The following is a 21,060-nucleotide window of genomic DNA, read 5'->3' as shown; positions in this document are numbered from 1 at the left end:
GCTTTTTTCCCCCAGACTGAAAATGTTGGAGCAGAAAGGGGAAGGCTAATTAGAAACGGTGCTGTTAGAGAAGGAAAAAATATTTACCTATCAGTTATGTTTCTGTGAGTATCGGAGTTAGGGTAATGGCTGAGCAGGCTGTTGCCATCTAGACATTTGTCTGGAAAAGGCATTCCTAGTGAGTGGAAAAGGATTTCCTACAATCATCCCCTTATCAGGGCCAGTCATTCCTTTCTGGAATGGTGCTGATGTGATGCCCTTATTGACCTGTTGAGTCAGTGCTGATTCAGAAGCTCCTTAAGTGTGAGGAGAGCACCAGTTAACCTTTGTCATTACATCAGAAGTTGTGCTGGTTTACACTGATGACACTGAGGAAAGCAAGTACCCAAGGTAGCTGGATAAAGGTAGGCATGCCATTAGCCACATGCCTAACTTGGCTACTACTGCAAGGAGACTAAAGGCCCTAAACCATGATACTCTCCATAGCAGAAGGATCTGGCGTTCTTCTTAGTGTTCTTCCCTTTGAAAGGCAGGATCATCTGTGAGAAAAGGGTAAGGAAGGAAGTGAAAATTATAATAAGAATTTAAAAAAACTCAACAAACCCCAAAGCCCCAGTAATGTATTTTGGGGGAAGTCAAATACCTTCAGCCCTTTTGTATACTTATACTCACAGCACCTTGATGCTGGACACACTGCATTTTCAGCTATGCAGTAGCACACACAGCAGTATAAAAAATAGTTTCCCTCAAGGGGTAGTTAAACAACTTCGTGACATTTCCTTTAACAGAAACAGTCAACTACCCAATTTTTGTTAAATTTATTCTTCTATCCCCAGACCCTCGGTTTGTTCCATTCGGGCTGTTGCTCCTCTCCTCTCCCGTCATTTTCTGCCTCTCGCTCTTCGTTTCCTACGCGGCCAAGGAGGGGAGGGGCCGAGGGTCCCGCTGCAGCCCTCGCTCCCGTTGCAGGGTTTATTTCCCGGTGCAGCCGGGTTAAGAGATCCAGAGCACAACAGCAGCTCTCGGGGCCGGAGGAGGCCGCGCCTCCCCACCGCGGCTCCGGGGCGGTGGCAGCGCCGTCTGTCGCCGTGCGTCCCCTCCTCTCAGCTCCGCGCCGCACGTAGCGGGAGCCGGGAGCGACCTCCGCCCAGCAGGGGGCGCGCACGGTCTGCACCGCGCTTCTCCTTCCCTGTTGGCTCGCCTGACCCGCGCTGAGCCGCCGCCGAGGGGTAGGTACCGCGGGGGATCCGCCCGCCGGGCCGCGGGGACAGGGGCCGCCTGCGGGGGGAGCGTCGGTGTGGGTCGGTCTGGCCGTGAGGGGAGCGGAGGGGTGGGCGCCGTGCCCGGGCCCTGCCGAGCACTGCGCGCTGCGGAGTGGGGGTGAAGAGCAGCGGAACCGGCCGCCCCGAGGCGGCAGCGCTGTGGCCGGAGCGGCAGCGGGCAGCAGGCGGCAGCGCTGCCCCAGGCCGCCGGTGAGGGCGGCGGCGGCGGCTCGGCCCGTAGAGCGCGGAGAGGGCCTGGCCGTGACAGGCACGGCGAGCGGCGGCAGGAGCGACACAGAGCCGAGACCTGCTGGGAAGCGGTGTCGGTGCCGCGTCGGTGGGTTGAGAACGGCGAGTGCTGCGGCAGCCGCGGCCACGGGAGGGGGACGGCGGCAGGACAGCGGCTGCGTCCTGACAGGGCGTTAGTGAGCGTGCGGCGCCTGCGGCCTGCGTGAGCGTATTGATGGGGAGGAAACGGGCGATAAAAGAGGCTAAAAGGCAGTGCGTGGTTTTGCTTTTTAACCTGCCCTCAAAGCTGTCGTTGATAAAGTAATTGCTGTCTTTAAGGGAAATGGAGTAGTTACTTTTTTCCTTAGACAGCACTAAAGGTTTTGATCAGCTGCTGCAAAGGGAGTTACTATTGTGCTGAAAAAATAGGGATTACACCTGAGTTGTAAAGAGGATGGGAAGTAACTAGAGACAAACTGGTGAGCAGTACTGAAAAGAAGCTCCATCAAATCTGAGAATAAAAGATTATAAAATTAGTTCTTTGAAGATGTCTTGAGACCAATCTTATGAAAATTTAAATAAAGATCATGATGTAGCAATTAAAACTTCAGTGGTTTAATTTGGTAGTGATGAAGGGTTGGGAGGCATTGGCAATACAGAAGAGGGTTACAGTACTAGACAAAGAGAATTCAGTGATCCTGAGGGCTGGAGTTTGAAGTAAGAACAATAACAATTTAAAGAACATGGGTTTGCATGGTAAACACACAGTTTACAGATGAAGTTCTTACCCTTGAAAGCAACACAAACTCAAAGTACATTTTGGGTAGTCACAGGGTGTACATATAAGCACGGAATATTTCAGAGGGCATTGCTTTATACGTGTTATGTGAAATACATGATCCCTGATGCATTCAGCTTTCTGTAGTACAGATGACAGACAGGCTTATTTATCTTTGAGTGTATGGGCCTTGTCCAGCAAATTTCAGTCGTGGTGTTTACTGAGATTCCACTGTCACCTAAGTCAAGACGACAGAGGGCACCATTTTGCTGCTCCAACTTGGTGTACCCACATCTGGGGCAGTGTGTGTGTTTCTGATCTCTGCATCTGAAGGATACAGCGGGTTATAGAAGGACAACTGAAAGGGCCAAAGGGATCAGCTGCCTTAAGACGAAGGACTGGAAAGCCAGGATTGTTCACATTAGAGAGGAGACGGCTGGGGCATGACCAAGACTTATGAAATGAAGGCAGTAGATAAAGTGGAAGTTATTCATCCAGTCTTGCAGCACTGGGATGGGGGTTGCTTGCTGGGGCGGCTGGGAGGGCAGTTTCAGATGGCTATAGGCAAGGACTTCAGTGGGTAAACATTCAGATGGAGAGTTGTGGAGGCAGTGTGAGCAGGTTCAGCAAGGGATAAGAAAAGCTGACAGGAAGTCTGTTGAGGGGCTGCTAAAAAGGCAAGTCAGGGAAGTGGCTGCTGGGGTGTGTTTGGGGAATGGGCTGCAGAGAGCAGCCAGGCTCGTGTGCTCTCCCAAAGAGGGATCTCTGATTGTTGAAAGCAGAGTGCTGGGCAAGCTTGATCAGTCTCACCCAGGACAGCATTTTCTGTGAGCTTGTGGTCAGTCTTTTCAGTGGGAGAATTTTAGTTCTGCATGGTTCAGTTCTGGGTTCTGAACTGTTACCATTTCCATGAACAGCCTAGAAAAGGCAGTGAGCAGCAAGGTGCTAGTGTTGGCTGATGACGGGTAGCAAAGATAAGATTTACTATGAAGAGCTGCAGTAGGACCCTGTAAGTCTGAGTGATTACTAAATGTAATGGCACATGAATTTAGTATAGGGAGAGTGATTCAGATAGCATAGAAAGAATCCTAACTTGCCATATGAAATACTGGTCTCACAGTAATGAGCAGTATTTTGTAGTTACATTGTATGGTTCCATGAAAAGGTAACCACAATAATCAGCAGCAGTCAAAAAGGCAAATCAGACAGTGAATATTATTGGGAAACACATAAAGAACAAACCAGAGAATCTTGTTGTGCCACTGTGTTAATCCATGGTTAACCTCAAACGCCCTGTGTGGTTCGCCCACTTCAGCTTCCAGCTCAGAAAGCATATAGTAAAAAAATAGCGAGATTAGGAGAAGCAAAGCAAGAATGGTCAAGGACACAGACCCCCTTCCATATAGACAATGGCCAAGAAAGCTGAAACTATAAAATCCATCCTGATTTCTGAGGAGGATATGATGAGGCCTGTAGAATCATGAGTGGCAGGGACGAACAAGTAGGGGTCAGCTGCCCATTTTTCCAGCAGGAGAGCTCATCCACAAGTGAGGCTAATGAGGTTTTGATTCAGTAAGATCAAAAGATGTAGTTCTTCACAGATAATTGAGTTGGTGAACTTACCAGAGTATGTTGTGGATATTATATGTGTTGAAGATGAGAATGGGCAGGTTCACAGGGTGGGCACTGAGGGGTGCTAAATATACAGGAACCCTTTTCAGATGAGGAAGGTTTTGAATCGAAAATGCAATGTTACCTACATGTGCCCTATTCTTTTTTCTTCCTCTTCCCCCCCCCCCCCCCCCGCCTTGCTTTTAGCCACCATTTGAAAAATAATGCTAGGCTTAAATGGACCTTTGCTGTGATTTTCTGTAGCTACTTTTACACGAACTTCTTATTCATGGGAGTGACAATTGACGTGGACTTTCTTCTGTATGGGTTTTTTCCACCCTTTCTCAAATAGGACTGAGTACCACCTGCCAAGCCTCTTTACAGAAACATGGCTGTTGCTGTTCAGTGGCTGGGCAGCTTTCATGTTGAGTATAGTCTTTTTCACATACGTTACTAACATTTACTAAGTTATTTGAAGGTGGAAGTTTTCCCTGTCCAAGTGATGTTTTCTGTTTCTGGGCTCAGCAGGATCCTTTGATGGAATTGTTAAACATTAGTTGAGCTACTTCACTCTCAGGTGCCATAGTTACAATTTCAAATCTATTTCACATTTTTCCAGTAATTTTCCATTATATTTTTAGTCAATTCCAGCCTTTGTGCACATCAGGAGCTTAAGGGTGGCCTCCCTGATTCTCCTTGGACTTGCCGGTTGTCCCTGGAACCTGTAGACTGCTGATTTACCCCCTTCAGTCCATTAAGACATAGTGTTGGCAGACAGTACTACTACAGGTTTGCCTACATGGAAAAATATTTTGAGCCTAAGCATGGTAAAATAACTGTTTATGAAAAATAGCATCAATACATATTAATTAGAAATATGACCTTGATAGTGTTACCATATCATCTTACCTATCATGTCATGTAACATGAACCAACGTGATCCAATTAAATATTTAAAGTCATGCTGTATTGATAGAGATTTAGAATATTTGCAAGTAGTAATTAACTATTTGGGTTTGATAAACTGGTTTAATGATTAATTGAAATAAACTAGCGAACAAGCAGAGTAATATTTTAAAGGTAAAGTCAAAGATACAGTTCTATATAAATGACTTATAAATTTAGGTGACATCTGCTTTTTAAAATGACCTGCTTTTGTTCACGAGCTGTTGGATTTAGTGTTGCATATGTTGCTAAGGTCATGTCATGAGGGTTATGTATGACTAAGATGACATAAGGTATTACATACATTATAAGAAATGAAGTAAGAAAATATGGACCGTACAGTAATAAGTGGTGTAGTGACAGGTTCTTGGCTGTTAGTTTGCTTTATTGCTGGAATAAAGCTGACTAAGCTCTGACTTCTGCTGATTCCTGCTGGACACTGAAAGTTTTTCCCATTTTAGTAAACTTGTCACCTCGGAATTACTGTTTGTCTAGGAAAGGTCTGAGATTCTGGGAGGTGTTTTGGGTTTAGTTTTCATGGGGTTTTTTTAAAGAAACTGGCATAAATGCATACGTTTTTAAAGGAAATACCTTTGTCTTCAGAGTTCAAGCCACTTCACCACAGTCCTCATTTCACAGATACAGCACCAGAGCTTTAAGGAGGTTGCTCTTTGTACCACAGGCGAATAGCAGTTTGGATTCCAGAAGTCTTTGTCATCAGGCTTTATAAAATCTTCCTTTCAGGCCTCCCACCGCTTCCTTCTCAGGAAAACACAGCAGTGCGGGGGGTGTGAGTGGATTTCGGGCCGGGGTTACTGCTGCCAGGGAGCTGTCACCCCGCGTGGCGGCAGTGTTCCCCTGCCTGCATCCCTCGCTGCTCCTCGCTGGCCGCTGCCTTCTCTTGCAGAGGGCTGCTTCGAGCTCTGCAGCAAGCTTAAATGCAGACACTTCATTAGGAGTGGGATGAATTTTCTCTGGTCTGTTAAAAAACAAACAGATAAACCAACCGCCAAACAATATGCAGTGACCTTTGATGATTTCTTGATTAGCGTATACTAGCACCCTACCTGTTCCCAGCAAAAACAAAGAAGGAATTTGAATAAAGGTCTCTGAAGAGGTTGATAAATATGACCAATGTAAGTGATTCGGTAACTTCCTATAAAAGCAGATATGTGCAAACCGACCACAGTGATCAGGGAAGTACTGCAGTTATTTACTGACTTATCTGAGCTAGTTGTGGGGAATTGAATTTACAGCTGATTTGAAGAAAACTATAAATTGCCCTTCTTCCTAAATAGTTCCTTTGTGGAAGATGAAAAATGAGCAAGGTTCAAAAGTGCCTAAATGTATATTTGATGGGAGTTAGCTGCACTGAAACATGTGATGCAATTGATTTACCATTTAAATGTAGTAAGGATAAAATGTTTGTGAATCTGCTTGTCAATAAAGGTGCTTTAAAAGAATGATCTCTTTCCTATTGTTCCCTTACTTTGTATACATAAATACACAATGCATATACTATATTATCTGGGGAAGTATTCTGCAACCCTAGAATGGTACTTGAGATCTTGTTCATTTTTTATCTTGTAATTTTGACATATTGTACATTGATGAGCAAAGCTTCCTGTTTCTCAATGCCACTGTCTGCTGATCCATAGACGAGCAGCAATAGTTATTCTGATTTTTTCATAAAGCACTTTGTAGTCTGTACATGCAAAGCACTAGGTATGTGCAGTACACCAGAGTTTCTCCTCAGGGTGGTCCTGACATTAAGAGAGTATACCTGTATGTCTCATGTTTGCAGAAGGGAATGACTGAAAACAAATGGTATAAATAATGTTCTTGTATTGCCACTTACCCATGTGTCTGGCTAGGGACAAGAAGGGAGAGGCAGATCTTATGAACCTGCTGTTACACTGAATCCAGGAACTGTTGGAAAAATAACTACAATGCTGCAAAATATAGCTCTGTGTAGAATGGACATTGTGCTGTACTGAATTTGAGATGCTGCTTTTAGCATCAAATCCTTATTAGTGAAGCAGTAAAACTGTTCCTGTTGAATTCATAAGATACAGGTTTTTAATGGAAGATACAGAGCTCTCAGTGAAACTTCATGTAGATAAAGGGGCTCTTTCCTAAACAGAAATTATAATTGATCTTAAGATATTTTGCTCAACATAACATTGACTCAGTTAAATGACTTCTGAGTGACTTGCACATAAATACGTGTGTGCATGAAAATGTGTGCAAGGGATTTCTCCCTCAGCCTACCTAGAAAGAAGAATAATATTGTTGGGTTTATATTTCAACAATTGGTCAATGTTCAGAGGAAGCACAAGGTAATGTGGTGATGGTTTTATGTTTGTTTGTTTTAAATGATTGAGTTAAGCCTACTTAAAAAATTAATCTTGTATATGCAGATAGAGCTTATGTTCACATAGTGGTTTTAAGGGAACAATCCCATTTGATCAGGAAACGTTGCCTTCAGAGATCATGAGCTTTCAGTTTAAGCAAAGGACTAGAATGTTTTCCATTCATTTAAAGATTGAAGAGGAAGAGCTTCACAAGCCACTGCCACTGAAGTACTCTCAAAATGCACTCTTTCTTGGCTTTTAGTTTTCATTTATTGCAGGAGGCAGTTTCTTTTGTAGTCTTGCTGATGCCTCAGTTCTAGATGTTGAAGTGTGTGCTTATATTAAGTGTCAAGTACTGAGCAATCTGGTATTGTTCCCTTGTCCTGATGTATTGTTTTAAAATAGGGACAATTACTTCAGTTTGTCTGAATGTTCCTGGAAACATGGCAGTTTTACAGGACTGGATATCCCATGTAGCAGTGACTGGCTCATAAATTACAACTTGTCAAGTGCGTTCACATTTTTGCAGTGGAGAGATGGGTCCCATTAGTGATTCTATCTCACAACCTAGCTGTTCTCTCCTTTTTCCAGAGCTATTTGGTAACTTAAACAAAATGAGAAGGCAGAGGCAACAGCATGTATTTACTGCAAAATAAAACTGTCATGGTTAGTGCAAATTTAGGACTAGTTTAAGAAGTGACAGAACTTGTATCTAGCTGTATGGTTTGAGTTATTCAGGATCACTCCTGACTTCTGCAGGTGTGAATGTGTTGTACAACAGCTCAACGTGTGACACTGAGTTACTGTTGTACGCAGTACCCTGAGAGACACCTGGCTTCTAATACAGGTAAGTAAATAACTCTCACAGAATCACTTAATATAAGCATTCTTTCTGAAAGCAGAGCAATCAGTTAAATTTTCTCATCCTGTACTAGCGCACATGCTTACAGCATAATTTCTGAAGTTCTGTTAATAACAGTACACTGTGTTGAGGCCGTATCCAAGTTGTATAAATTTAGGGAAAATGTATTCTTATATTATGCCTTTCTAATGGGAATCCTTCTTGGTTAGAAGGACGTCTTTGATTTATTTTTTTCCCACAAAAACTAATTTTCTATCAAAGGACCAAGTTATTAACATCAAAACTTTTTTTCTTTTTTAAACCCTATCATTTAAAATATACATTTTAATTAGACACTGATCCATTTTTAGAAGCAGTCATTTACTGAACCAAATTAGATGTACTTAACTCCAGTATTAGCAGGAATATATAGAGATACTAAAAACTCAGTTTGCAATACTTTCATGTCTTGTTTGTCCCAATATATGCCTGTGCCATCAGTGCTTAATGTAGGTGTACCAGCTCCTAGGCAGGTTCAGAGTTGTAATCCAGTTCATCTTCCAGAAGCAATTTGAAGAGAATGGCCAGTGCTTTGGAATTTTGTTTCTAAATCCATTGCATCCAATCCATTATACAGCAATAAGCTTTTTGATACATAGTGTGGTCTGAAATGTAACCACAGTTTGCTTATTCAAAAATATCTAATTAAGTTGGCTATTGTAATTTGTTCTGAGTTTTGCTAGACAAGAAATACTGCTAAATTGGGTTAAATTTGAGGAAAGAATGTATCATTTGGAGACTGGCATTTTAAAGATGGTGTATAGCTCAGCTTTGTATGCAGCTCGTATCTGGCATTGGTTAGGTAGCCATATGTGAAATAGAATTGTGTTTGTAGGAAAAAATCTTCTTAATCACAAAGATAAATCAAACCAGATGGTCCAGATTTTTTGCCTTGGGAAGAAGGATTTGTTGGGATTTTGTCTTTCTTTATGTGAAACACTAAGGTTTCACTTTAGCCTTCTACACTTTAGTGATCAATTCTGAAAGATACTGGTGATAATAAATTCTGAATCAGAATGACTTCCAGTCACACTTTCTGATAACTGCTAATCTTTGTGCTTCCTTTCCGGAGAAGATAAGGCAGTGGTATTATTAGCTAATGTTTCATCAGATTTATATATGAAGTGACAGGGAATTCTGTAAGGGTTTAGTAGATGTACACATCTGGTATGAAAGTGTAAACATTAGCTTACGTTTAACAGAGTGTGCTATACTGTTTCTCAAATAGCATGCATCTCTTCCGGCATAATATTCTGTTGTTGTGTTAAGTTAGGCAGTGTTTTATAAAACAGGTCTAAACATTCAACTATTACTTTACAAGTGAACCACCATAGTTTTATCAAGTACAGGTAGGGTTTTGCATTACTATGGCTAATAATGCTGTTACTATGGCTAATAATCAGAGGTTTTTAAATGATTTACGACCTGGCTTTAAGGAAGATTTAGTTCAGAATGTAAAGGTCACAATCACATTGTACAGAAACTGTGCCCAATGTTTTTCTCAGCAAAGAGACTAACGGAGTTGAAGGGAAACTCTTTTATCATTTATGACTTGGGTGGGCAGTAGGCAAGAAAATTGAAATTGCTGTCAGCTGGGAATTCCAGCTTTGCAACACTGAGGGGTTTTGTAACATATTCATCGGAAATACAAGTACATTTTGCTTTCTTCTTGGGTAGAGTAATAAGAAAGCTGTTAGTGCCTTAAGTGACACCAGTCTTGCGTGAAATGTTTTATGGTACATCAGTGAACTGGCTTTTGCTATTGGAAATGACTGTGGAAAAGGGTGCCTGAGCCAGTGATACACCATCACGTGCTTAAAAACATGCTTGCAGCCTAGGGGAATGTACTCTGCTTAAAATCATTCTTCATACAGATACCAGGATGTAGAAGTTATTCCCATCTCTTTCTCTTCTGCATCCAAGAATAAAAAAAACCCAGTTGTGCATTCCTGCACTGGGAAGCTAGACAGTGTTGATACATGTAGCAGAATTTGTCCACATAGGAAATACAATAATGAAGTTTAAATATGACTTATTAACCTCAACAGCCCCAGATGCTGCAGCTGTTAATCAAACCAGCATGTAGACATTTCGAAATTACTTTTGTAGGTACTTTGATCTGGAATTTGATCTAAAACATGGGGGAAGAGCTGTACAATACAGACATTACAAACTCTCAAAAAAAGGAGAGGTTTTAAATCTAATTCTTTGGCTACAGGCCATGTTTCCGTTCTCCTGGCTGAATGAGTGCACTGGTGTGGAAGGATACCTTCTATGGATGAGAAAATGTAAATCTGCATATAGCAGACTTAACAAGGGCTATACAGCTACATCAACACTGCTACATCATGAGCCCAAAATACAAACCCCAGGGCAAGTGAAATACACTGTTTCAAGTGAAGTTTCAGTTCAGCTTCCATTCAAAGTTTATCTTGTAAAATCTCTGTTCCTTCCTGTCACTTGAACAGTGTCATTTCCATATTGAGATTTTTTTCTAAGGGTTTTTACTGGTTAATACGATTTTTTCCCTGTTTTGCCTCCTCTCTGAGGCAGTGCAAAGCTAGGATGGTTTCATTTCTTAGCATTGCCTCAGGCATATTTTGCCATCCTCTTGCATAGACATTCCCTTTTTTCCTTATTGTTTTTAAGTCATCTTTTCTGTGTCCCATAAGCACACTGTCATCGTAACCTCATAATTTGACTCATTCTTAAAATATTATTCTGCAAAACTTAAATCACATTTCATTAAATACTCTCTATCAAGGAATCCATGGTGAAACGTTCATCTTTCTCTTTTAGGTCCTGATACAGAAAAGGACTTAATGCTTTTTTTAGTAGTAAGTCAGAGAAACTACATTTGTGTTTCCTTATATAGAGGTTCTAGTTCAACACACAGTAGCTCTGTACTTGATTTTACCATTGTCCTTCTTGTACCCACTTCCAGTTTCCACTTTCAGGTGGGTAGTTTCACACAATATGCTCAGTTTTCTGTGGTCAGTGTTGCTATTCTTGCTTTTCAGTAGTCTGTATATCTGTGGCACTATAAAAATAATGTTCTGTAAAGAGTATTGAAAAATATGTTTCTTGCAGAATGAAGGAATTAGTATTTATAGTAATCACGCATTTTTAGCAACTGACTGTACTTTGTACATCAAGTTCAGATTCAAATGGTAGAAATCATGCTGGAGCTTTGCTTATTGCTAGTAAGAAGTGTAGTTAGCATCACTGTTGACTGGCTTGTATATGGTTTCCCAATTTATGAAACATGGTTCTTCCTTTCAGTTCTGATCTCCAGTGTTTTGCCCTTTAGTACCAATACCACTACATGTGATCTCTTACTGGTTGAAAGCTAATGGCTTGTCTTGCATTTGTGATGTTGATCTTGCCCATTTTCTGTAATAATATAGTTTTGCTGCTGTTTCCAGAGGTGTAAGACTGAAAGGGGCTCTTTCCATATTACCGAAAGGGAATGCAGCACACAAAGTTAGTATGTACTAACATGAAGATTTCAGAGTTGGTTTATGAGCTAGTTTGCATTTTTGCTTGGGAAAGCTGAGCACTACCAAATCGTGTTTATTTGCCTGGCTTCACCATAATCTCTTCCCACTTTATTTGCAGGTTAGTCACCTGCTCCAAAGAGAATCAGAACAATGTCCTACGTGTTTGTAAACGACTCTTCCCAGACAAATGTGCCACTGCTGCAAGCTTGCATCGATGGAGATTTTAACTATTCCAAACGACTGCTAGAGAGCGGTTTCGACCCCAATATTCGTGACAGCCGAGGCCGAACTGGCCTTCACCTTGCCGCAGCCAGAGGAAATGTAGACATCTGTCAACTCTTGCATAAATTTGGTGCTGACTTACTAGCCACCGACTACCAGGGTAACACAGCCCTTCACCTGTGTGGGCATGTGGATACCATCCAGTTCCTAGTTTCTAATGGACTTAAAATTGATATTTGGTAAGTCACTTTATTTTTTTTTACTTTAAACTTATTTCAAAGTTTAGTGTTTTATACGTACATATTTTGTAACACATTAGTCTTCTCTTGCCAGAGCCTTGCGTATTAATTTCTTGCTGAAATGTTGTATGTGGTGCAATTCCACTTTAAGGTATCATTTAAAAATCCCACAAAATTAAGAAGGCAGGAAAACAATAAGGGTTGGAATTAGATGATCTTTAAGGTCCCTTCCAACCCAAACCATTCTACAATAAGAGGCCACTTCTGCTAATCTGTGCAACAGGCAAAGCAAATAAACAGAGCAGCTGCTGGTGGGGGCTGTTGGATCTCATCCTGCCTCACCGCTGACATTGCTACCCTGGTTTAGCCAGACAGCCAGGTGTGGGTGGTTGGCACCAAAGGAAAACTTGCATTGACTGCTTTAAAAGAATTTTCTCCACTCCAGTTCTATTGTTTTAATTGTTGCACTGTATGAGACAAAGGAAATACAGTGTATGTGTGTGTCAGTTCATTCCCATACTCCTTTGGTAACAATGCTTCCTTTCAGTGCTTTCCCCCTCCCTCAAAGTCTGTGACTCAGTTCTTCTTTTAAATATTGTATAGTCTTTCCTTCTGGCTTCCAGCAGCTGTCAGATGCCAGGGCTCAGATGTAAGCTCTCAAGCTGCAAAATAACTAGCTGTTTCATTGCAGTAATGGAATTGTTTTGTTTGTGACGCTTTGTGCATACTTACAACATGTGCAAAACCAGTAGTAACTTCAAAACCTCTCAGTTTTTTAATCTGTTGCTTTTTCACCTGTACCTCATTAATGTTTTCAACTCTGCAAAAGACCAGATTCTTTAAGGGCTGTGGCTTTGGCTTTCTTTGTCCTCATTTCAAACAACTGGTGAAAATGCTTAGTCTGAAGGCAGCTCTACTCCTATTTGGTACGATTTTAATAACAGCAGAGGGACCATCTGTATTTTATTTCATTTTTGCCTGATGTCCTAATAGTCCAATGGAAAAGCAACTCTGAGGAACCAGATTGCACAATTCCTTCTTGAAATTAAGCTTAAATTTGAACACCGCCTAAATCTACTGCTTATTTTTTTGTTCTAACACCCAGAGATTCCAATTAGATTACAGTACTAGGAATTTCAGTATTATTTAGAAGACTTGTGCAGTTTCAAACCGAAACATACGAATTTTCTTGTGTAGTCAATGATGTTATAACTTGTACAGATGGTAATTTCTTACTGTCTGGTATGACAGAAAATAGTTCTGGGGACTTAATAAATTGTAATGTTTTATACTGAGTTGTCTTGTTACAAAATTTCTATATTAAAGGTTTCTTTTCTTCTCATTTTGTTTTGTGGGGTCATTTTAGCAATCACCAAGGTGCAACACCCCTTGTTCTTGCAAAACGAAGGGGAGTGAATAAAGATGTGATTAGACTGCTGGAATCTTTAGAGGAGCAAGAGGTGAAAGGATTTAACAGAGGAGCTCACTCAAAGCTGGAAACAATGCAAACTGCGGAAAGCGAAAGGTATTTACAAAACAAAGATAATTACTAGGAGAAATAATATTAATGGCTTTTCCATTTCTGCGATTGACTTGATAGTTAAAGGAGAACTGAAGATTTCAGGGAATGTGTTGGGTTAGAGGGAAGTTACAGATGAATTCATAAAGGTCTGATTCTGGGAATGTGCTTGTTTAAAATTTGCATATTAGTGGGACTAAGAAGTGAAATACAGGCAAGCCAGAGGAAACCGGGATGGCACAGACAAAAACCTGGGATGACAAGGGAGAGGAAATTAGTAGGGATAAATTGTGGTTCAGAAGCACAAACTGGAACTTCATTTACCTAAAGCTGCATGCTGTAAAATGGAATTTTGTCAGTGGAAAGTGGTATAAGAGGATAGGCTTGATGTAGTTCATGTGGAAGTAGTGAAGTCAGTTCCAGGAGTTGATGCTACCCTGAAAACGCACTGAAGTCCTACAAAGCATAAAATGACATATGTCCACTGCGTAAAGCTGCCAGTGCTGTCATAAAAAGCAGTGTAACCTATGCTGTGTAGTACAGTCTGTAATGCTCTTTAGCCCCAGTCGAAATAGGTTTTATCCCTTAAGAAGCGTGGAGAAGCGTTACTTCAGTGCTCAAGGCAACAGCGCGTCTCCTTGCGAAAGAAGGCAACTAGAGGTCTGTGTAGCCTGGCAGAGGAAAGGCTGAGGTGTGTGGCTGCCAACAAGATATACTGGTTTTGGACAACATAAAGTGACTATTTAAGACAAAAGATGATGATAGCACAGGAGAAGAAAGACACAGATAAACCACAAATACTTTTCTGATGGAAAATTGGGAGTGTTTTTTTACAGTGAGCTTCCAAGACAGCCTTCTTGTAGGATTTAGATGAGGCAAGAAGCCTTACACATTTTCAAGGAGGCTGATTTCTCTTGCAGAGATCACTGAATTGCCAGTAAACATGACAGAACATGGGTCTCAGATTAATAATGCAAGAGATCTTTCCAGGACTGTTTTGTTGTGTTGTGTTGTGAGGGTTTGTTTTGTTGTGGGTATTTTGTTTGCTTGTTTGTGGGTTTTTTTTTAATGATAGTGGAAACAGAATATCAGTGTTGCTTGGAATACTTGCTTTTATACTGTATTTATTTTCTTGTCTAATAATGAGCATGAACTGTGACTGCTGGAACACTGTGTCACAAAAGACAGGGAGTTTTGTCACCTAATTGTTGTTCAGTTTGTGTCAAAATGTACACAGCTGGCACTGTGAATGAAAATTAAACCCTGTAGATGGAGTTGTTATCTAAGATACTCCCAGTGAGCAGATTGGAAGTTCATTCTTATCCATTAGTGACCTCAGTCGTCAGAGAGACTGTTTTAAGCCCTGAAATAGAAAATTTAATATTATTCTCAAAACGACATGGGTATAAAAAGAATTCATGCATGTTATTTTAACTACATTTCTCTGAAGGTTGCTTGTCACACAGAAATGCATTTATGCTGGTTTCGTTTAAACACATGGACCAACAGCTCAGCCTCATTGAAATTCCAGGTTTTGATTCGATAGTGTCCCTTTAATGAACATAGCTTCCTTTCTGTTATTTGACCTTCATAAATGTTATATTGTTTGCTTTGGCAAGGAAGTCAGCAACTCTCCTTGGGGAGAGGCACAGAGACATAAACAGCGCACTACCCAGCCTGCTTGTGAACGTGTTTAAAATGCCTGAAATACGTTATTTTTAAAATAACAAATAACAGATGCCTACAGCAGCAAGAGAAGTGAGCTTGTCTGCTGTTTGCTTTGTAAATAAATAATGTCTTCATAACGGTTGGCTTTTGAGACCTCTGCAGTTTCGTTCCTCCCTCTTAGTATTATTTTCACATTTTAGAGACACTTAGATGAATGTCTTCTGTCCTCTCCCACCGCACCAACTCTCTTACATTATGTATGAACCTATGGAGAAATAATGGTTGCTCTTTCTGAAAACAGTCTCTGACTTAAGTTTTCTGCTTCCTGTTACATGCAGTGCTGCTGCTCTGAAAGCAGAGACCAGAGCTAGGTTCTGAGTCAGATTCATTTTCACTTGCTTGGCACCCCTCCCGGTGAGGAGTGGCACTGTGCTCTTTGGAGGCAGAGATCGCTCTGTCCATCTTCCAGTGCAGACAATCTGTCCATGTACACAGCACAGCGTGACCTGTGACTGCTCCCACTGGTGCATCCAAATGTCAGTTCCACGTTGTGTTGGAAACAGAAGAGAACATCTGTCTGGGCTGTGGGGCACAAACCTCTTATGTAGGATGCATTGCTGCATTACCTTTACCATCTTAAGCAGATGTAATTCATAATAAGAGCAAATGGAGAAGCTTCCAGGGAGACCTTAGAGCATCCTTCCAGTACCTAAAGGGGACCTACAACAAATCTGGAGAGGGCCTTTTTACAATGGCATATAGGGATAGGACAAGGGGGAATGCCTTTAAACTGAAATAGGGAAGATTTAGATCAGATATTAGGAAAAAATTCTTCACTATGAGGGTGGTGAGGCACTGGCACAGGATGCCCGGAGAAGCTCTGGCTGCCCCATCCCTTGCAGTGTTGGATGGGGCTTAGAGCAACCTGTTCTGGTGGAAGATGTCCCTGCCTGTGGCAGGACAGGGGAATGAGATTGATTTTAATTGGGTTGTAATATAAAATAGCAGAAGTGTTTTTTATGTACCCTTTTCTATTTAATGAGCAAGCGTGATCTTTTCACTTAAATTGCATTGCACCTTTATTTAACCTCTGTGTGGTTATGTATTAACTAGTTAGTACTTAATGAATGTAGTAATGAATTCTGTTCAACCAATGTCTGTCTTATTAAAGCCTTTGTTTTGCTTGGGAAACCATAATAAGCAAGGAAGATGACTAAATCTTGTAGCTATGGGCAAGCAAACAGAGCTTTACAGTATGTAAATATCTAAAAAACAAAATAGCCAATCTGTTTAATAGGCAGTTTCTGAAATCTGCTCATGATGCTGCAATGCTTCAGCAAGCTATGGCAGTTCAGGCTAATTATTCTTCAGTGGCTGTACTTCCTAAGAAAAAATACCTTATGAATAGTGGGAAGTTTTTCAGTGGTGTAATCTTAGGAGAAAGATTTATAAGTGAGACCTTTTTCTGATAACAAGCATTTGTCAATTTATTATTGTCACCAAGAACAATGGCATTTCTCCAGTTAGTTTTGACATGGAAATTACTTTTCCCTAAAATGTTTTCTTTTATTGTTGCTATAAGAGATATATAGGAATGTGGTAACTGAAAGCAATTAGAAGGGGGGGGAGGAAACTGGGTTTTCTCTGCTTACCTTTTGCTATTGACATCATCATGTACGTAGTTGGTTTCACCATTTCTTTTCTGTGCTTGTCAAAGCCTGATCCTGTAAACACCTGTGTATGTAATTTCACTTAAGTGAGAAGTAACAGGACTGTGCAGATGGCTAAAGTTTTACGTAAGTAAAATCAAGTGATGAGAAAGTTTCCCTGCTCTTTGTGAGGTTTTTTTTCATACAGCAACAGTTTTCTGTTACAGACTGGTTGTGAAACCAGCAAAATAAGGAGAATGATACAAGAAGCCATGCAGTATTTGAAACAACTTATGTTTTCCTGAAGGAGATTCATTGTCAAGATGACAGCTTCATTCTGATTTTATATTTGTTTCTCATTTAAAAGTGAGAGTTCCAGTCCTTAATTTATAGTCTTACAATTTAAGAGGGCCTGATGGATTGGTAGTGAAATGTTAAACATCAGAGCAGTTGCTGAACACCATATGGTAGAAAACACAGCAATGCCAATTTGTCTTGAAGATCAGAAAGTTTCTGAACTTCTTGTTACCCAAATTTATTGTTTTCTGTGATGTTTTTATGCTAGAGAAGAGGCCTCTGGAACAAAGAGATTCAGGAGAGTAGTAAAGATCACTACAGATTTCAGAACGTAAATTATATTGGTCAAAGTTTCCATTTTATTAGTCAGAGGTTATTTTTACATCATAATTTGTTAACAAGAGCTGTGCCCCTTGAGGTTTTAGCTTATGCTCCATTAAAGTTTACTAAGCTGTATTTAGTAGCAATTATGAGAACTGACTTTTGAAGGCTTCTAGGTGGCAAGCCTACAAACAAATAGCATTCTTTTTACACAGGTTAATAAAACATCCTTTCAACTAAATAAGTTTAGAGTTAGGAGTCTTTTCCTGATCTGCTTTGTCTTGACTTAGCAGAGGCAATGCTATAAATCTGTAGGTGTAGGTGTAGTTTTTAATTTAGAATGTTTCAGTTGCTCTTAGTAGGATTACTGTCATACTTAAAGGTGCATTCTTTTGCTCTGATGTATTTTTAACTCTAATCCTTTGTAGTGCGATGGAAAGCCATTCCCTCCTTAATCCAAATCTACAGCAAGGTGAAGGAGTTCTTTCCAGTTTCCGGACAACATGGCAAGAGTTTGTGGAAGACCTGGGCTTCTGGAGGGTCCTGCTCCTCGTCATTGTCATTGCTCTTCTGTCGCTTGGCATAGCGTACTATGTTAGTGGGGTGCTTCCTTTTGTAGAAAACCAGCCTGAACTGGTGCACTGAAGCAAATGTGCAGAAGTGCACCATGGTTTTCCCTGTTCTAATGTTATTTTGAGCTGCTTGGAATTATTCCCTTGGTGCAGGCAGTGGCAGCTGTAGATACTGTTTGCCTTTTGTACTTATTATTAACCCCTTTGAAAGAGGGATTCATTCATTTAAACACTAAATTCTAAAGCATTCCTAAGCTACCTCTGACTTACCTTGACTTGCAGATAAGATGCGAAGATAATCCTCTCTGTTGATAAAATTATGATTAGAAAAGGCCTTTCCTAATAAATACTAAATTCCTGGGTGTGAGAAGTATATCCTAGTACAGAACCAAATTTGATTTATTTTCCCTATGAAGAGTTAAATCTATTGTTGGATTTTCTTGTGTGCTCCGGTTGAAACAAAAATATTATTTTGGAAGTTCTCCTCAAGAAATCTGGATAATATAATAATGCGTACTGATATATAGACAGTAATAAGCTGCAACTTTGTAGTTCTTTTAATGCCTCTCCATAGTTTCATATCTGCTAGCTTATGAAAAGAATGAGTTTTTGTGTGTCTTTAATGAGTAGATCACTCCTTTATTTATTAGGTTAATGTAATGTTTCTTCTCTACATGGATTTAATGTTGTTAATACCTGCCTGAAGTAAATCTTGTAGAAGAAAGCTGTTCGTTGTGCTTTGCAAGTAAAGTTGTTTCAGCCTTAGGCTGAAGATTTTGCCTTTTTGTTGCAATGTTACTAAGCAAGCCTTTCATTGTGAGGGTGATTTAAAAGTGATTTAGGTGTTCTGCTCTGTATATAATAATTCTGTAAGGTCACTGTGAAACATGTCATGAAAGATAGCTTCTTATTCCTCCTACAGGGACAAGAGTGAACCATGCAATTAGTATTGGTTTTGTGTTTGTGGAGAGGACTCGACTGCATAGGATTCCTTTCTAGAATTGTTTTCCATTTCAATTGTTTTCAGACAACACTTACAGGCTTATGGATTATTTTCTGAATATGCAGAATAAAAGGATTTTAAATGTTACTATTTAGGAACATTGTATGAAATTAAATGAAATCTTGATCCATTCTGTACTTAGCTGTGACATCCTTTGTTTGTAAATAGCCTAGGGGTATGAATCAGTTACTCTTTTATGAAAGCTAGAAAGGTACTAGGCAGTAAGTTGGAGGCTTTCAAAGACAGCAGATTCTCTCCTCCCATGCTGATCCAACAGCTGACTCTCTTGCTTGCTATTGCCTTGAAAAACCCACCCAAAATAAATTCTACAAACCTAATGAATCTTTGGTTTTTGACTTAGCTACTCCTGAATCGTTGCTAAATAACATATAACAGTTAAGAAATTTTAAATGACTAAGTATTGGCAGAAGTAACCGACATCTCTCTATTCTGCTACCATGTGTATTTTTCTGTCTTGTTTATGGGTTTGAGTAAAGAGGGTTATTGTCTTTGTTTTGATGTGTGACACAGGCTTCACTGAGCTGGGCTCCATTCTAAATTGCGTCTGAATAATCCTCGATCTCATTTGTTAAGTCAGAGGTTAACGAAACGATACTTTTCGAGCAGCTGCAGTGCTGCAGGAAGGAAAGCCTCTGAGGAAGAAAACAACAAACCAAGCAAAAAAAGGCCCCAGCGCATGCTCCTCTTCTGATTATTCCAATTGTTATATGTCTGGTCATGAACTGAGAATTATAAACTCATAGATACCTAAATCACATTCAGTTCTCTCAGTAAGTACATTTCTGTTAATAATACTCTGTATCTTGGAGAGTCATGGCATCTCTCAGTGTGTACTATCTCCATAATTTGTAACTGTATTCTTGTACGGGTGAATGCCACAAATAAATATATGTAGTAAATATGGTTTTGTCTGTTATTACATTAGTGCATGGTAATGATGCTACCCCATCTTACTGAGGTTGTTTGTTTGTTGTGCATTGATAATGAGCTTTTCAGAAGTGTGGAGGTTCCCACCCAGACAAATGACAGCCACACTGTCAGTATACATGAGGTTTTAGAGCATGGTTTCTTTAGATTTGCCTGGTTTATTTTCACTGGTGTTACTGAATTGAAGTTGCTGTCTGGCCTGTCTCTCTCTTACATAAGATTTCAGGTATTGAACATGTGGTATAGAGTCCCTCGAGATTTAAGATTATCTATAAAGGAGTACAAAATATAACCAAGAGAACAAAGCTTGAGCCTCAAGTAGCCTTTCCTACTTTTCTGTACTTTGTTTATGCTGTATGCAACAGCTGCTTATGCAGCTTCAGAAAAGGTTTGAAAAAATTGTGTGTATGTTCCAAATTAATATATTTTCACTTTTTAAACCCAAAGAGATCCAAAGCAGTGTTTGAACTTCACTGTGTAATGACTGCTGCTCTTTGAAATAAGGATGTGATAAACATCTGACTACAAGAGGAGTTTGATCTGGATATATCTCTGTTACTGAAGAAGGGCAGCTCTGCCTTTCAATATACCTGTAAACATTAACATTTTCCTTTTCAAAGGTTGATTCTAAAGAATTAATTTGCCTCCTTTACACTAGATTCCAAGGAATACAATCCGTCTTTCTTACAGGAACAGATTTTAGCCTGCTTCCTCTTGAAACTGTTGTCATAGAGAGTTTCACTGTTACAGCATAATGACATAGATTGTTCAGATTATCTATAGGTCAGTAAGGTGTTTTTTTTTTTATATAGTTATTGTTGCAGCTGCATACCTTGATCCAGGGACTCCATTTTGCTAAAGCAGTCTTCAAATCCAAGACAGATTGTTGTTTCAAGCTGTTCTCAAGCTAATGAGCTAAAACAGAGTAAGTAATTGAGAGGGGAAATGATCATGGAGGGATGAAATGATTTTTTCCAGTGTTATAAAACTTGGTGGACAAGATCATGCAAGGTAAACTGGAGTGTAAAACAGATGCATTCAGG

General features: G+C 40.2%; 1 protein-coding gene across 2 annotated transcripts; it reads left to right on the top strand.

Moving 5' to 3' along the window:
- The first annotated feature begins 1,107 nt into the window (after positions 1-1,107).
- Positions 1,108-19,989, top strand: ANKRD46 (ankyrin repeat domain 46). 2 transcript variants are annotated; one of them, XM_061373245.1, is made up of 4 exons: positions 1,108-1,229; positions 11,698-12,040; positions 13,407-13,565; positions 17,923-19,989. In XM_061373245.1, the coding sequence occupies exons 2-4, from the start codon at positions 11,730-11,732 to the stop codon at positions 18,137-18,139; spliced, it is 687 nt and encodes a 228-aa protein (XP_061229229.1). In that variant the 5' UTR covers positions 1,108-1,229; positions 11,698-11,729; the 3' UTR covers positions 18,140-19,989. The 2 variants fall into 2 exon arrangements, with proteins under 2 accessions (XP_061229229.1, XP_061229230.1); XM_061373246.1 differs by lacking the exon at positions 1,108-1,229 and adding an exon at positions 1,364-1,472.
- The last annotated feature ends 1,071 nt before the right edge of the window (positions 19,990-21,060 follow it).

This window comes from Neopsephotus bourkii, unplaced genomic scaffold (genome assembly GCF_033783945.1).
Source record: "Neopsephotus bourkii isolate Nb327-2 ecotype Australia unplaced genomic scaffold, CSIRO-AGI_Nbou_v1 NB_1630, whole genome shotgun sequence".
NCBI lineage: Eukaryota > Metazoa > Chordata > Aves > Psittaciformes > Psittacidae > Neopsephotus > Neopsephotus bourkii.
This window is presented reverse-complemented; position numbering and strand designations above follow the sequence as displayed.

Excerpts from the sequence above, each read along its gene's own strand:
- ANKRD46 (XM_061373245.1), top strand. The coding sequence starts at position 11,730 with ATGTCCTACGTGTTTGTAAACGACTCTTCCCAGACAAATGTGCCACTG. Across the intron at positions 12,041-13,406 it reads GGACTTAAAATTGATATTTG|CAATCACCAAGGTGCAACAC; the intron begins GTAAGTCACTTT and ends GGGTCATTTTAG. Across the intron at positions 13,566-17,922 it reads CAAACTGCGGAAAGCGAAAG|TGCGATGGAAAGCCATTCCC; the intron begins GTATTTACAAAA and ends AATCCTTTGTAG.